Source organism: Heloderma suspectum, chromosome 4 (genome assembly GCF_057233095.1).
Source record: "Heloderma suspectum isolate Gila_16-S chromosome 4, 16-S_ref, whole genome shotgun sequence".
Taxonomy (NCBI): domain Eukaryota; kingdom Metazoa; phylum Chordata; class Lepidosauria; order Squamata; family Helodermatidae; genus Heloderma; species Heloderma suspectum.
In genome coordinates, this window is record NC_139461.1 from 160,590,409 (window position 1) to 160,607,272 (window position 16,864).

Below are 16,864 nucleotides of genomic sequence, written 5' to 3' on the forward strand. Positions count from 1 at the left end.
GTACAAATCTATGGTGCGACCACACTTGGAATATTGTGTATAGTTCTGGTCACCACACCTAAAAAAAGATATTGTAGCACTGGAAAAAGTGCAGAAAAGGGCAACTAAAATGATCAAGGGGCTGGAGCATCTTCCTTATGAGGGAAGGCTACAACAGCTGGGATTGTTTAGCTTGGGGAAAAGGCAGGTAAGGGGAGACATGGTAGAGGTCTACAAAATTATGCATGGTGTGGAGAATGTGGCTAGGGAGACATTTTTCTCAAAATACTAGAACCCAGTGGGGTCATCCCATGAAGCTGATAGGTGGGCGATTCAGGACAGATAAAAGGAAGGACTTCTTCACTCAGTGCATAATTAAACTATGGAATTTGCTACCACAGGCTGTAGTGATGGCCACCAATTTGAATGGCTTTAAAAGGGGGTTAGACAAATTTCTAGAGGAAAAGGCTATCAATGGCTACTAGTCTTGATGGCTATGTGCTACCTCCAGAACCAGAGGCAGTGAGCCTATATACACCAGTTGCTAGGGAACATGGGTGGGAGGGTGCTGTTGTGCTCATAACCTGCTTGTGGGTTCCCGATCGACAGCTGGTTGGCCATTGTGTGAACAGAATGCTGGACTAGATGGACCCTTGGTCTGGTCCCGCATGGCTCTTCTTATGTTCTCATGATGAGATAGTGCCTCTTGTAATCTTTTTTATTGCTTTTTGTAGATGTATAGATTCTGTGTGTCTTGTAAATGTATAAAATAGCTGGTCAGTTTATGCCTCTCTCCTAAAAAAATAAATAAATATATTACTGTGTTCTGTATGCTTCGCCAGAGTGCAGGGAGGGAGAAACAGAGAGGGCTCGAGGCTACAGTTGGTTATGTTGGGCCTTAAATAAACCAGGTAAGGGGAAGAAGACTTAGACCAGGGGTGGGGAACCTTTTTTCTGTAGAGGGCCACATTCCCTCTGGGATGATCTGTTAAGGCCCACATGGCAGTGGTGGATGGAGCCCAAAATGGGAAGGAACTTACTTCCTGCCACCTTCTTTTCTCTCTCTCTTTCTCTATGCCATGGCAGCTAAATGGTGCCTCCATATTCCAAGGCAGTATACTTCTAAAGGCCTGGATGCTTGTCTGCAGGACAGGCAGAAGAGCCCTTCCCAGCCCCATATAGCGAGCATCCCCTTCATCACTGTAGGGGCAAGTGGGGAATGGAAAGGGGGTGACTGTATCAGGGAAAAGAGGCACCCTCCTTTCCTTAAGTTGGAAAGATTCCCTCCTTGCTCAGCCTTCCTGCTCAGCTAACAGACACACATTATTTTCAACCTGTCCAGTGAGCTCTACAGTTTCCAGGGAGGAATTTTATAATGATGTGTGCGAGAGTGAAGTTACCCCTCACCTCTGCAAGAGAGAGAATGAGTTTTGTGCATGGCTCATGCAGGCCAACTGCTTTTGTAGGTTAGAAGGAGTCACTGTAGAAAACACCTGCCTGTTGCTAGAGGTTTGGGACCTCCAAGTCAAGGCTGATTCCCTTCCTTCCATCCATCCTTCCCTTGCAGATGCTGCTGCACTCTCTCACTGCATCTACCGAAACACCAATTCCTGCAACATGGGGAGGTGCAGACTCATGGGAATTACTAAAAAGGAGGCCACCAAATGGCCATTGAAATGCATTGTTTCATTCCAAGAGGCCATAGGAAATAATTGGAAGATTTTAGGGATCATCGTCAAATCAAATACCTAAAGGGGATAAACATTTATTTTTCATAGAAAACAACTCAGAATCAAAATATTTACTAACATAGTGGTTTTAAGGAACAATGCCTGTGACCCCCCAACACAGCAGTTTCTGGAGATCATCTCCAAATACAAAAAGAAATTGAATGCATAAGCAGAAGAGGACTGCAGTCTTACATAATGATCTATAAGCCCCAGTTTCAAATGGCCTAAACATGTTGGCAGAGAGGGGGTTCCAAAAACTGCTAAAGATTATTCCATGCTTACATATCTCCCTGCCTCCTCCTCTTACAACAGGCCTGTGTTTCCGAATGGCCATTAGAACGATACCACAAGCCTCTCAGGAAACAGAGGGAGCCCCCTAACTGCTCACAGATAACAGAGGTACTACCCCCAAACATCCTAATAGGCCTGATGTGATGCATGCTCCATAGGAATGGCTGTTCCTTCGACATGGCCATAATATGCAGGTGCCATTCTGAATGGTCATAGGAATGCATTGGACTGAGACAAACAGCCCCACAGGAGGGAGCAAGAACCTCCAAACCGCTCAGGGGTGATAGAGTTAGCATCCCCAAACATCCTAAGCGTCTCTGCTTGATGAATGCTCCATAGGAATGGCCTCTACTTCTGCATGGGAATAATAATCTGGTGTCCTTCAGAATGGCCATAGAAATGCATTGGACTGAGATGAGCAGACCTACAGAAAAGAGCAGGAACCCCAAATGACTCACAGGCAATAGAGTTAGTACCTGAGCAACTGAGAGTCTCTGTTTGATGCATGCTCCATAGGAATGACTCCCTCCTTGCACATAGCCATAATAGGCAGGTGTCCTTCGGGATGGCCATAGGAATGCATTGGGCTGAAACATGCCCTACAGAAAGGAGCAGAAGACCCCAAACTGCTCATGGATGAGCAGTGCCCCCAGCATCCCAGGATCTCCAGTGCAATGCATGCTCCATAGGAATTGCTGTTCCTTCCTCATAGCCATAATATTAGGTGTCCTTTGGAGTGGCCATAGGAATGCATTGGACTGAGACAATCAGCCCCACATGGCACATGTGAAATTCAAACTGGGAGCTTGTTACAGCACAATCCAATCCATATCTACTCAGAAGTAAGCCCCACTGAGGTTACTTCCAGGTAAGTGTGTACATAGGACTGCAGGCTTCACCACATTGCTGCCTAGCTTTACAGCACAATCCTAGGAATACTTAATCAAAAGTAAATCCCATTACACTCAGTGAGGCATGCTTCCAGGTGCATTTGATTGTTAAATTCTGAACATGTAATGGAACAGCCTGGTTTTGAATGGGTCCTTTAAAAATATTTTTTATTATTCCTCCTCTCTGCAATGTGTGTGTATATGGATGGGCTTAGAAAATATGGTTGTTGTGCACAACAAAGGCTGTGATCCTCTGCACATGTACATTCAGGCAGTTCCCACTGAACTTTGAGGGCGACATTACCATCCAAAGAGCTCCCCCACACACACTAGGTCCAGGGTCTAAAATTACCTAGCTGCCCCTCTGCTTGTGGTGGGCTTTAACCAGGACAAATTATTGTTTTTAAATTCATTTATGTATGAATGGTAAAAAAAAATCATTTCTTCATGACACATTTTAAAAAGGCTTGCTTTCTAAGTCTGCTTGTTTGCTTGGGCCAAATGCCACACTTCCCCACTGTCATTGATGATGTAGGTTGAAAACATGTTGTTGAACAACAAAGAGTCCTGCATCGCCTTAAAGTCATAAAGATTTGTTAGGCCATACACTTTCACAGGCTCCAGCTCACTTCAGTAAATTAAGAGAACTGCAGCACACAAAACCACCACCACTACTTACTCCTTCTCCACCCATTATTCATCTGATGAAGTTAGCTGTGTACAAGATTCTTTGCTTTTGTTGTTGCTGTGGCTTCTGTGATAAAAATTAATGAAAAATTCTGAGTGCATGATATGGCATACTTCTGATACTGCTCCACAAAGAATCCTGTGTGACTGGGAAGTTTGCACTTTTCTCTTTGTTTGAATCTGCAGAAATTGCCCTCAGAGGATGTGAAATTACTGTCCTTATATTTGCCTAACTTGAACCAGAAAGTAATGGAGCAAGGGGGAAACTTTAGGAGCATGTTGAAACATCACTGTCCCCCTACTCATGCCTTGCAGCATTTTTCCATTGCCTCAGCTGAATCATACCCCTCCAATCATTTTCTTCAGTTGCAGGAGTGCGTCTCTTTTTATGGATGCAGACATAACCATGAAAAAAAATATCAACACACCAAAATGAAACAATGGGGGGGATACCCTAATAGAGACAGCAGCTCCTTGTCAGCTCAGTTTTCCAAAATTGTCTCCTTCGTTAATAAATTCATTAAAAAGTGCAATTCTATGCAAGGCTACTCAAAAGTAACCCTCACAGAGTTCAATGCAACTTACTCCCAGGTGTGTATAGGATTGCAGCCATAGCACCTAGTGCTCTGCCGCCAACAGTACCCAATTCCAAAATTGCAGCTGCTAAATTCCTGCTCAAATCCCAGTTTGGGAGAACAAAGTGCCACTGCTCTCTCCCTCACTCTTCTTGCCCCTCAGGAAATGTGAACAATGATATTATCGCTGTTTTTGCTCTTAACCCTTATTCTGGCTTCCCAACGACCCTGCAAGTTGGGCTAGGAGAAGAGATAGTGGCTGGCTAGTTGGGAGGGAGTACTGTAGAAAACCACCTCGACATTACTGCCTTATTTCAGCAAAGTGCCCCATGATATCCTGATTCGCAAACTAGCTCAAAGTGGGCTAGGTGAAACAACGATCAGGAGGATCCACAGCTGGCTACAGAATCGGACTCAAGGAGTACTTATCAATGGGATCTTCTCAAACTGGGGAGAGGTAATGAGCGGGGTATCGCAGGGCTCAGTCCTGGGCCCAGTGCTCTTCAACATTTTTATTAATGCCTTGGAGGAGGAGGTGCAGGGATTGCTGATCAGATTTGCAGATGACACAAAACTGGGCAGGATAGCTCATACCTTGGAACACAGAAACCAAAATTCAAAGTGATCTTGATAGACTGGAGTGCTGGGCAGAAAACAAGAGAATGACATTTAATAGGGATAAATGCCAAGTTCTGCACCTAGGAAAAAGAAACCAAATGCATAGTTACAAGATGGGGAATATATGGCTCAACAATACTACAAGCGAGAAGGATCTTGAATTGTTGTAGACCACAAGCTGAATATCAGCCAACAATGTGATGTGGCTGCAAAAAGGGCAAATGCTATTTTGGGCTGCATTAATAGAAGTATAGCCTCCAAATCCTGGGAAGTTCCCCTCTACTCAGCACTGGTTAGGAGTAACCAGCATCTGGAGTACTGTGTCCAGTTCTGAACACCACACTTTAAGAAGGATGCAGACAAACTGGAAAAGGTTCAGAGGAGGGCAATGAAGATGATCAGGGGACTGGAAACAAAGCCCTATGAGGAGAGCCTGAAAGGAGAGACATGAGAAGAGATGACTGAGGGAAGATAGGATAGTGCTGTTCAAGTACTTGAAAGGTTGTCACAGAGAGGAAGGCCAGGATCTCTTCTCAATCATCCCAGAGTGCAGGACACGGAATAATCGGCTCAAGTTACAGGTAGCCAGATTCCGGCTGAACATCAGGAAAAACTAACTGTTAGCACAATATGACAATGGAACCAATTACCTAGGGAGGTTGTGGGCTCTCCCACACTGGAGGCATTCAAGATGAAGCTGGACAGCCATCTGTCAGGGATGCTGTGACTTGGGTTCCTGCACTGAGCAGGGGGTTGGACTCGATGGTCTTGTAGGCCCCTTCCAACCCTACTATTCTTTGGTTCTATTAGTCTTCCATGAAGCCCCACCCCCTGACATAATTGGAATCCCTTTCTTTGTGCACAGAGAAAGGGAATGCCTTTCCCTTTCCTAGAGAAAAGGCTGCCTTTCTTTAGTGCAGAAAAGGGAAACCCTGCTCTTAGCTCTAAAGAAAGTGCTGACCTTTGGGTGAGATTGGGGAAAGAAGCTGGTGGGCTTGATGGGGAACCCCAGTGGGCTAGTGGTTCCCATCCCTGATCCAGAGAGTGTGACGAGCTCCAGCCTTCTTCCCATTGGCGCTGGTGGGAGGGTATTGTCCCAGCAATTGCATGGCAGTCCCTGCTCTCTCTGCTGCTCCGAGGTTGGGAAGAAAGCTGGGAATTATTTGGCTTGCAGAGGGCTTCCCTGACTATTGCTTGGCTGCACTGCTCTGACTTCATGGTGCTGCTTTTGACCTTTCAAACCCTAAATGGCCAGGGTCCTGATTATTTCAGGCAACTTCCCTCTAGTCCCAATCATTTGAACCTCCATGAAATAAAGATCGTCAAGTGAGGTTCTGCTTCCGATTCCATTTTGCATGGAAGCTAGGCTGGCTTCTTTAGGAAGCAGGGACTCTTCCTTTGCAGTTCTGACATGGTGGAAGAAGATGTGCTTTCTCCCTCCTTGCTGTATTTTTGCTTTTTGACTTTTTGAATCGTTTCAAAGGGGTTTTTTTTACATTTGTTTCTCCTACTATTATTCCGTTTATTTTAATTCGGATTTTAACTATTTTTAAACATTTTCATTTAGCTATGTTGAACACCACTTTGAAAACTTTCTTTAAGGTATGTGTGTCTTGTCTGTCAGTCTGTTTAAATAAGTAAAATAATTGACCATTGCCAATTTTCCTTTTTATAGGAAGAATAGCTAACCACTGCTTTTTCTTCTATAGCTTATTTCTGCTACAGTCCACAAGGATGGTTATCAAGTCAGTCTCCAGTTAAATTATGCTCTTGCTGTAAATAAGGTCAGTATGGAAATCTAGGCTGCTAAAGACAGGAAGGTTGTAGTACTTTGAAGTGTTAGTTAACTGCAGCCAGGCTAATCCAGCCTCATTTGAGGCTAAATAAATATTTTAATTATTTCAAATCACTAATTTTCAAAAAAATTAACTTCAGGGAACTCTTTCCACAAAGTTGAAGAACGTTTGCACATCTGTCACAGAACCCCAGAGCATTTTAGTCAATGTGGGGGTATATTCTGTGGCACGTGCTCACTTCGAGGAATGCTCTAGCCATGCCTGTCTGGTCTCATTGCTGCCCTGTTTGAACTAAGATTATGCTCAACAGAGGTGCATATTCCAAGGCAGGGGTGGGCACCCTTGTTGCTCCCAAGAGCTGCATGCAACAGTGGATGGTTGGCTTGGGGCCTGCATCATCATCATCATCATCATCATCATCATCATCATTGCCATTTATATACTGCTGGATATAATAAAATCAGCCAGCAGAGAGTGAGGCTGGACCCTGTGGTGGGGTCCCCTCCCCATTTCTGTCTCAGAATATACAAGCAAACACACACGAACACACACATCCCCCACATGGAGATGGGGAGGTTTAACCCTACCCCGCCTGTATAATAAAATCAGCCAGCAGAGAGTGAGGCTGGACCCTGTGGTGGGGTCCCCTCCCCATTTCTGTCTCAGAATATACAAGCAAACACACACGAACACACACATCCCCCACATGGAGATGGGGAGGTTTAACCCTACCCCGCCTGGCACATTAAGATCCCATTGGGTGCTCCCCCGCCCCCAGTTGATTAGTGCTGGGAACAACTGAGGACAGCATCAATTAAAATGCCCCTCAACTGCCCCTCAATTGTTCTCATTGTTTATCAGCTGTGCAGTCAGGCGGGAATAATCTGCGAGCAACATAAGCTGACTGTGGGCCATGGCTTTCCCATATGTGTTAATAGGGGCATCTTGTCTGCCCTTATGGATCATCCCATTAAAGAGTTCCTGATAAGCCCTAGGGCTCCCTTGAGCAATAGCTTATGCTGATACAGCAAAGGCTATCTATAATTAAGTATCTATTGTTCTCCAGGATATTTTGACCAGTAAACCAGTGACGTTTGGCTATCATGTTCTGAGCCCCAGTGAAGCAGGTAGAGCTGGACTGTATGACAGTCAAGCCACTTTGGGTAAGTGCTCTTGTGTTATGGTGATTTGGTGCAAGGAAATTCAGCTCCTGTAACTTATAAGTTATATATTCAAACAGTAAAGTCCACCCTGAAGAGTTGCTTATCCAAGCATGTACCATTTGAAATATTTGAAAATTAAACCTAAAGTAGATCCCAAATGGGATATAATTAGTCTCAAGGACTCTTGACTGCATTTCACTGATCACAGCTGGCCTGAAATAGGGTGCAAACTTGGCAAGACAAAAGAGGAAGATAATATCTGCTTATGGAAAGATTGTTTCAAAATTTTCATGTTCAAAATCTATTTTTAAAATAAGAAAATAAAATAACTTGATCAATTAAGTCAGAAAATGTAAGGATTCAGAAAGCAGGGGGAGCTGTAGGTTTGTTATGAATGTGGACAAGCCCATGAAACTACAGCTGAAATTGTAAATGTAAATAAACTTTTGTTAATCAGGGGCAACAATATGTCACATGTGATTCCCAGTGTTGTCCTGCTATATCATGGATATAACTTGAATTTCAATATAGTGTTCTGTTTTAGCAAGTAAAGAGATTCGGAGAATTTCAAGCCTCGATGAGAAAGTCAAACAAATCATGAAAACAAGAAAGTGTCTAGAAAGAGAAGACAAGCTTACGGTATGTATGTGCTTTTAACTTGAAGGTTACAGCTGCGTAAGTACAGTGGTGAGGAAAAATTTGTGAACCCTAATGATAATTATGGAAATTCCATAGTTGTACCATGACAGCCTTCATGAATCAAAACCAGTCCTTTTCTAAATAAACAGTAGGGTTTATATTAACCACTTCCATGTCTTGTGAAATAAACCATGTGTAAATTAGGCAGACAGAGTACTTAAGGGCACAATCCTATGGCTGCTAGACAGCCATAGGATTTTTCAGTTTTCGGGAACTGACCTTGGAGCCAGCTCTCCGAGGTCATTTACCAGAGAACCGCCTCCCTGCCCCCTCCCCTGGTGCAGTTTGGCCCAGGCTCTGGGCAGCAGGGGAAAGGGGAGGCTTTCCTGAGGGCAGGGAGGGGAAGGGACAACGGAAGCACTAGTACGATACTTCCTATGCACCGTCCAGCATCCTCCCTGCCCACTGCTCCAAGTGGCTAGACAGCTGAAATCGGCCATCTAGCCACAAATGCAGGGTGACTGGAGTGCACTCCACCCACCCTGCATTGGATAGTTGGGCTCCTCTGAGTTCAGAGGCAACCAACTATCCCCAAAGGATTGCGCCCTAAGAGTCAGGGTATGTGCAAGAGTAAGTGAACCCCTGGTTGCATCACCTCAATTAAAGGGAATAATTAGAATTAGGTGTTTTAAGTCATTAGGTAGACCTTCAGGGGTCAGTTTGGGAGGCCCCACCCTATAAAACGATCAGAAACTTTGTGAGTTTGACCTTCACCATACGTTTGTGTGGAAAGACGTCATGCCACAATCAAAAGACATCTCTGAGGACCCCAGAAACCCGTTCTTGCTGCTATTCAGTGTAGAAAGGGTTACAAAAACATTTCTAAGGATTTGGGACTCCACAAATCTACTGTTAGACACATCGCCTACAAATGGAGAAGGTTCAAGACTACAGTCACTCTACCAAAATCTCTCCAAGAACAAACCAGCACATCATCCAGGAAGTAAAAAAGAACCCCAGAGTAACAACCAAAGATCCACAGGCGACTCTCACCTTGGCTAATGTGAGTGTTCATGACTCAACAATCAGAAAAAGACTGAACAAGAATGGTGTTCATGAGAGGATAGCCAGGAGGAAACCACTGCTCTCTAAAAAGAACATTGCTGCCCATCTGCAGTTTGCTAAAGATCACATAGATGATCCCCAAGACTTCTGGAACAATGTTCTCTGGACAGACGAGTCAAAGATAGAACTTTTTGGCCTCAGTGGGAACCGTTATGTTTGGTGAAAAACCATCACAGAGTTCGAACCGAAGAACCTCTTCCCAACCATTAAGCGTGGTGGTGGGAATGTGATGGTTTGGGCCTGCTTTGCTGCCTCAGGACCTGGATGGCTTGCCATGATTTGACACAACCATGAATTCGGCAGTGTATCAGAAGATTCTAGTGGAGAATGTCAGGCTATCCGTCCATGAGCTGAAGCTGAACTGAAAGTGGGTCATGCAACAGGACAATGATCCTAAACAGACAAACAGATCCACAAAAGAATGGCTGCGGAAGAAGAAATTCCATGTTTTAGAATGGCCTAATCAAAATCTGGACCCGAACCCCATCGAAATGTTGTGGCAGGACCTGAAGCGAGCTGTTCGTGCAAGGAAGCCCTCAAACGTCACTGAGCTGAAGCAGTTCTGTAAGGAGGTTGTTGTTGTTCAGTCGTTCAGTCATGTCCGACTCTTCGTGACCCCATGGACCATAGCACGCCAGGCCTTCCTGTCCTGCGCTCTCTCCCGGAGCGTGCTCAAGTCCATATTCATTGCATCGGTGATGCTAGCTAGCCATCTCATCCTCTGCCGTCCCCTTCTCCTTTTGCCTTCAGTCTTTCCCAGCATCAGGGTCTTTTCCAGAGAGTTTTCTCTTCGCATTAGGTGGCCAAAATATTTGAGCTTCAGCTTCAGTATCTGTCCTTCCAATGAGCACTCAGGGTTGATTTCCTTTCGGATGGACTGATTTGACCTCCTTGCAGTCCAGGGGACTCGTAAGAGTCTTCTCCAGCACCACAGTTCGAAAGCATCAATTCTTCGGCGCTCAGCCTTCCTTATAGTCCAGCTCTCACAGCCATACGTTACTACTGGGAAAACCATTGCTTTGATTAGACGGACCTTTGTCGGCAAGGTGATGTCTCTGCTTCTTACTATGCTGTCTATGTTTGCCATAGCTTTCCTCCCAAGGAGCAAGTGTCTTTTAATTTCATGGCTACAGTCACCGTCTGCGGTAATCTTGGAGAACAAGAAAATAAAATCTGTCACTGCTTCTATTTCTTCCCCTTCCATATGCCAAGAAGTGATGGGGCCAGATGCCATGATCTTAGTTTTTTTTATGTTGAGTTTTAAACCAGCTTTTGCACTCTTCTCTTTCACCCTCAACAAGAGGCTCTTTAGATCCTCTTTGCTTTCTGCCATTAGGGTTGTATCATCTGCATATCTGAGGTCATTGATAATTCTCCCGCAAATCTTAATTCCGACCTGTGATTCATCCAACCCGGCGTTTCTCATGATGTACTCTGCATACAAGTTAAATAAGCAGGGCGACAATATACAGCCTTGTTGTACTCCTTTCCCAATTTTGAACCACTCGGTTGTTCCATGTCTGGTTCTTACTGTTGCTTCTTGACCCTTCTACAGGTTTCTCAGGAGACAGGTAAGGTGGTCTGGTACCCCCATCTCTTTCAGAATTTGCCAGATTTGTTATGATCCACACAATCAAAGGCTTTAGCGTAGTCAATGAAGCAGAAATAGACATTTTTTCTGCAATTCTCTTGCTTTCTCCATGATCCAGCGAATGTTGGCGATTTGATCTCTAGTTCCTCTGCCTCTTCGAAACCCAGCTTATACTTCCGGCAGTTCTCGGTTCGCATACTGCTGAAGCCTAGCTTGTAGGATCTGTAAGGAGGAATGGGCCAAAATTCCTCAAAACCAATGTGAGAGACTGACCAACAGTTACAGGAAATGCTTACTTGAAGTCATTGCTGCTCACGCAACACACGCACACCAGGGACTGAATCTGAAGGTTCACATACTTTTTCACACATGGAAATTGAATGCTGAATCAGTTGTGGATGCATAAAGGTTCAAAAAGCATCATGTTTGTGTATAATTTGTTTACTCAGGTTATCTGTTGTTCTTTATCTAGGATTATGAGGTTAGATTAAGATCTAATAACATTTTCGGTTGGAATTATGTGACAATCCTAAGGGGTTCACAAACTTTCTTGCCACTGTATGCTGCAGTGTAAGCAGTTGGTTTAAAAATGGGTCTCTTCTGGAAAGTACTATTTGGGAGGGGGAAAACATAGAAATTGTATTGCTTCTATTTTTTCGACTTCTGCTCTAGAATCATAGAATAGTGGAGTTGGAAGGGGCCTACAAGGCCATCCAGTCCAACCCCCTGCTCAATGCAGGAATCCAAGTCAGGGCATCCCTGACAGATGGCTGTCCAGCCTCGTCTTGAATGCCTCCAGTGTGGGAGAGCCCACTACCTCCCTTGGTCATTGGTTCCATTGTCATATTGCTCTAACAGTCAGGAAGGTTTTCCTGATATTCAGTCAGAATCTGGCTTCCTGTAACTGGAGCCCATTATTCCGTGTCCTGCACTCTGGGATGATCGAGAAGACATCCTGGCCTTCCTCTCTGTGACAACCTTTCAAGTACTTGAAGAGCACTAATCATATCTCCCCTCAGTTTTCTCTTCTCAAGGCCAAACATGCCAAGTTCTTTCAGTCTCTCTTCATAGGGCTTTGTTTCCAGTCCCCTGATCATTTTTGTTGCCCTCCTCTGAACCCTCTCCAGTTTGTCTGCATCCTTCTTAAAATGTGGTGCCCAGAACTGGACACAGTACTCCAGATGAGGCCTAACCTCTCTGTGCTGAGTAGAGGGGAACTAGTACTTCCCGGGATTTGGAAGCTATGATTCTATTAATGCAGCCCAAAATAGCATTTGCCTCTTTTGTAGCCACATCACATTGTTGGCTCATATTCAGCTTGTCACCTACAACGTATGTTTGTTGTACAGTAAAATATTGTACAATATTGTAAAATATGCTTTACATATTTTTCATTTTGGTTCCCTTCTATTTTGAAATCACACACACACACACACACACACACCCTAAAACAACCCTCTTTTAAGGCCTTTTGTCCTTTTGCCCCCTTTTTCATTTTGTTGATATCAATTATCATTTGTATGCTGATGATCTACAAGTTTATTTTCCCATTCTTAACTCGTACTATCTCTGCTTCTTTTTTTTTAACTGTCTCTTTATGAATGTGTCATGTTTTTTGAAACTGAATTTATCTAAAATGGATTTTTTAAAAATGTCCTCTTGTTTCTGTCCTTCATCTATTTTTATTTCTGTATCTACAAATCAAGGGCTTCAAGGAATTTTGTGTGTGTGGAGAAGGGAAAAAAATTGGGAACACCTCCCCAGCTGTGTCAAAGCACTGCTGTTGATTTCCAGTGCTAGATGAGTAGCTAGGTAAATGCATAGCTAATCCTAACTTTTTTTGCTTTAGTGGACATGGGCCCCCTGATCTAGATTGGTACCACCACGCATGGGTAGGGATGTCAAACCTTCCTACCTAAATGCTTCCATCCCCCTGTCCCATCATGCAGGGACTAAAGAAAGAAAAAACCTCCATTGGTGCTTACATGGAAGTAAAACAATAAATTAGGATCAACTGCATGCTGTGCATTTAATGTAGCAAGTAGTTAAACATCCAGCATAGTAGTGCTGATTGTTAAGGTTTAGGGCTAGGTGAATACAGGACAGAGAGGGGGGATTTTTACCTACCCTCCAGCTGCATGGAAGATTTTGTATGGAAAAGATTGGAGTTGAAGGATGCATACTTCCAGGCACACACCCTCTGAATATTCTCAGTACCCATTACAGGATACTGTAAGTTGTTTGGGGTTCTGCCTCCTGCACAGCTAAAAGACAATTTTGATTCAGAACTCCAACTAGCCTGGAACAGGAACCTTGTTGAACCTTGTTCAGGACACACAGAAGAGGGGAAAGGTTATAGGGAAGAGGAAAGGAAAAATGGTGGGGGGTTTCTTTCCCAGCCTCCTGAAACCTTCTCTTGCTTTGCTAGCATTAGGGGCTAGCTGCCAGCCCTGAACATGGATGCTTTATTGCTATATAGCAGTGGGAAGGGGGTTATGGGGCCTGAATAATGTGATGGGTAATGTGATGTTAGGGGCATTGCTGCTGCCCCCTACAAGGACCCATGCATTGTGGGCTCTGGTGAGCAAAGTGGCAGGGCTGAGGTAGAAGTCAACAGTGTGCAGAGGAACTGAGCCAGGGTCCCCCTTGTTTTGTAGAGACCTGGGGCAATTTGCCCCAGGTGCCCCCCTACCAGGCAGTCCTGAAGAGGAGTGGTGGGAGTGGGAAAGGAAATTCTTTCCTCCATCCTGCAATCTCCCTGTATAGCCTCTGCTTAAACACCTTCAGCAAGAGAGAGCCCAAGACCTCCCAAGGCAATCTGTTCTATTGTTGAACAGCTTGTACTGTTAGGAAGTTTCTCCTAATGCTTAGCTGAAATCTCCTTCCCTGCATTTTTCACCCACTGCTTAGTCCTGGCTCTAGTTCTCTAGTAACAGAGAACAAGTGTGACAGCCCTTCAGATATTTGCAGACCACAATCATGCCTCCCTTCTGCAGGCTAAACATACTCAGCTATTTCAATTGTTCTTCATAAGCTTTGGTTTTCATTCTGGTCACCCTCTCCTGGACATGCTCCAGTTTGTCAATATCCTTCTCTTGGCAGATCCATTGGAAGAGGCAGATCAAATCCCCCTTGTTCCATTGCTTCCATAGATCATGTGGAATCTGTGTTGCTTAAACTTAAATTTATTACTCAAAAGGTGTTGAGTTACATCACTGACAGCCCACACAAAACAACATATAAACTCCCAAGTGAGGGAACAGCTACAGTGAAGTTCCTCCCAGCCAAGTCTCACTAAAGTTGTGTGTTTTGGCTTGTAGGCAGATAAGCTCCACTGTTCTCACTGTCTTCCAAGGCTGCTGGGGAAATTAGCTCTGAAGACAGGAGTTCTTTTGTCTTGCCCTCCCCCTGGGGCTGCTCCTCAAGACAGGATTTTCTAAATACACTCTCACACCTCCACTGAGGCCCCAGATAAGCAGTTTCCACGAGATAAGGGCTGGGAATTCCTATGCCTTCCACCCCAAAGTTTACCCCAGCTGGAGCGGAGCCGGCTCTTCTGTTCAGTCTCCCATCACCTGCAGCCTTGGGCTCTGTTTCTTCCTGCCAGGTCAGTGCATGGTTCATCCACCCCTTTTCCTTCTCCACCTTTACAGCCCCTGCTGGCTCTTACCCCTCTTCCCACCATCCTATCAGCTGCAGATTTAGGCTAGGGGTTGAAACACCTCCTTCATCTGGTCTTTGTCCCCTCCCTCGGCTTCCCTGCAGTCTTTGTCTTCCACATTGTTTTGCTTTCTCTTCCTCCTCCAAATCCTCAGCATTTTGTTGACCTTCAGTTAGTGTTTGTCTCTGACTTCCTTCCTCTGTCTTATCTCTGTCCTCCCCCTCTTGCCTAAACACTGGCTCATTAAATATGCTATCCCCGTGCAGCCCCACCTCCCAGGACTCTGGCCAGCTGAGCAGCGTCTCCTTGCTACTTCCAGGACGCGCTGCGTAGTAGCAGCAACTGCTTGCCTGGCCTCCCCCACTTGCTGCTACTCCCAAACAGCCTGTTGACTGTTCCTCTCGCTGCTTTGGCTGAGAGGTGAGTGGTCTTGGGAGTGAAACAGCTGCAGTGGGGTCTCCTAGGGCAGGCATGCCTCGGCGATCCCCGGTAAGTCATCATACCTTCTTAAAATGTGATGCCACGGCTAAGACAGACAAGAAAGAGCCCCTCCCCCCTGCCTCTCAGTCACTTAGACTGACCGTAATAACAATTTGCAACCTCAAGGGGCAAACGCCTCAGTCTCAGATGTTCTATCTCACCTCCCCAATTTCTCTGCCAAGGTGGATGCTATGTCCTTTGCCTGCAAGAGGGAGAGGTGACAATCTCTTTCCAGTGCAGAGGAGGGATCAGGTTGGGATCAGGAAAGGAGGAGGGAGAATTTTTGGAAGGTGATACATCCACCATAACTCCCACACACCATAGGCTTTTTAGCCTGTTTTCCCCCAATCATCCCATCTAAGGCAAACATGACCTTGGAATTAGAGATCCTTGGAGCACAGGCAGCTCCACCTGCTGAGGCCAAGGATAAGTTGGAGGGAAGTCTAAGGAATACCCTAGGGATGAGCTTTCAGCTCTCACTGTGCGCTTTCCACAGTCTTTCTCCAGTGACCTGCAAAGTGAACTGAAAGATCCTGGCAAATACAATGCCGCCCATAATTTTCATAAGAAGCTGTATAACTTGCCTCCTCAGATCATGGAGTCTTTGAAGATCCCATCAGTGGACTTGACCTCTAAATCTGTGGTGCCCCAAGAAAGGGGTGAATCTCTTTTTGATCTGAGGTCATGTGGCTCTCCGTTGCCTCCTTGAGGCCTCTGCTGTAGCCACTAGGGCCACTGGCACCAATTATATTGTTGCATGAGCATAATTGTTGGTGCTTGCAGAGTTTCTGGCAGGGGCCAAACACTTTTGAGAAGGGCTTAACAAGCTTGCCCGAGAGGTTGAGTTGGGGCTCCTCCTTAGAGGAATACTGCCTGCAATATTCCACCAGAGTGATGGCTTCTGGAATAGTGGCACATCGTAATTTAGGGCTTCGACAATGGGAGGCTAATCTTTAGTCAAAGGTTAATCTGTCTGTCATGCCCTTCCGAGGGGGTAAATTTTTTGGAGAATCCCTGGATCCAATATTGAGACAAAGGAAAACAAGGCACTCCCATCTGCACCAAAAAAGGAACATAGGAAGCAGGAACATAGGAAGCTGCCATACACAGGGCTGGCCCTACCATTATGCAGGTTGATGCACCCGCATCAGGTGGTGGAGTGGGAAGAGCAGCAAATTGTGCCACTCCCCCCCCCAAGATGGCCTGCTGCTGCCTCCCCGCCCCCTCCAGGAGGTGCTCTGAAGAGCCCTGCCAGCTGTTCCCCTGCTGTGGCATTTGCCGCTGCAAGAGAGCAACTGGCAGGGCTCTCTAGAGCAACCTGCTGGGTGTGCTGCTAGCAGCTGCTTCTTCTAACCATGAGCATCTGCTCCTGCTATGTTCCCCAGCTGCAGGGCTCCCATGAGAGGTTAGCCAAACTTCACGGGAGCTGCACAGCTGGTGCACAAGGTGGGAGTAGCCAGGTGGACAGGAGAGAGCGGCCAGCTGGCTGAGTGGACCAAGCTGGTGGCAGCAGCACTGCCGTATTGCTTAAAGTGGAAAGATACATTGGGCCAAGCCTGGCCTTATACCAAGTCAGTCCATTGGTCCATCTAGTCCAGCATTGCCAACACCGACTGGTAGCAGCTCTTTAGGGTTTCAG

At 45.5% G+C, this 16,864-nt stretch overlaps 1 protein-coding gene across 12 annotated transcripts in view; it reads left to right on the forward strand.

Annotated features, from left to right (window-relative positions):
- DZANK1 (double zinc ribbon and ankyrin repeat domains 1) overlaps positions 1 to 16,864 on the forward strand; it is a 96,874-nt gene that overhangs the window by 59,195 nt on the left and 20,815 nt on the right. For all 12 annotated transcript variants that reach the window (XM_084854788.1, XM_084854786.1, XM_084854781.1 and 9 more), the window contains 3 exons: positions 6,480 to 6,554; positions 7,633 to 7,729; positions 8,274 to 8,368. In XM_084854788.1, coding sequence (XP_084710914.1) covers positions 6,480 to 6,554; positions 7,633 to 7,729; positions 8,274 to 8,368 — 267 coding nt within the window. The remainder of the gene's footprint in view (positions 1 to 6,479; positions 6,555 to 7,632; positions 7,730 to 8,273; positions 8,369 to 16,864) is intronic.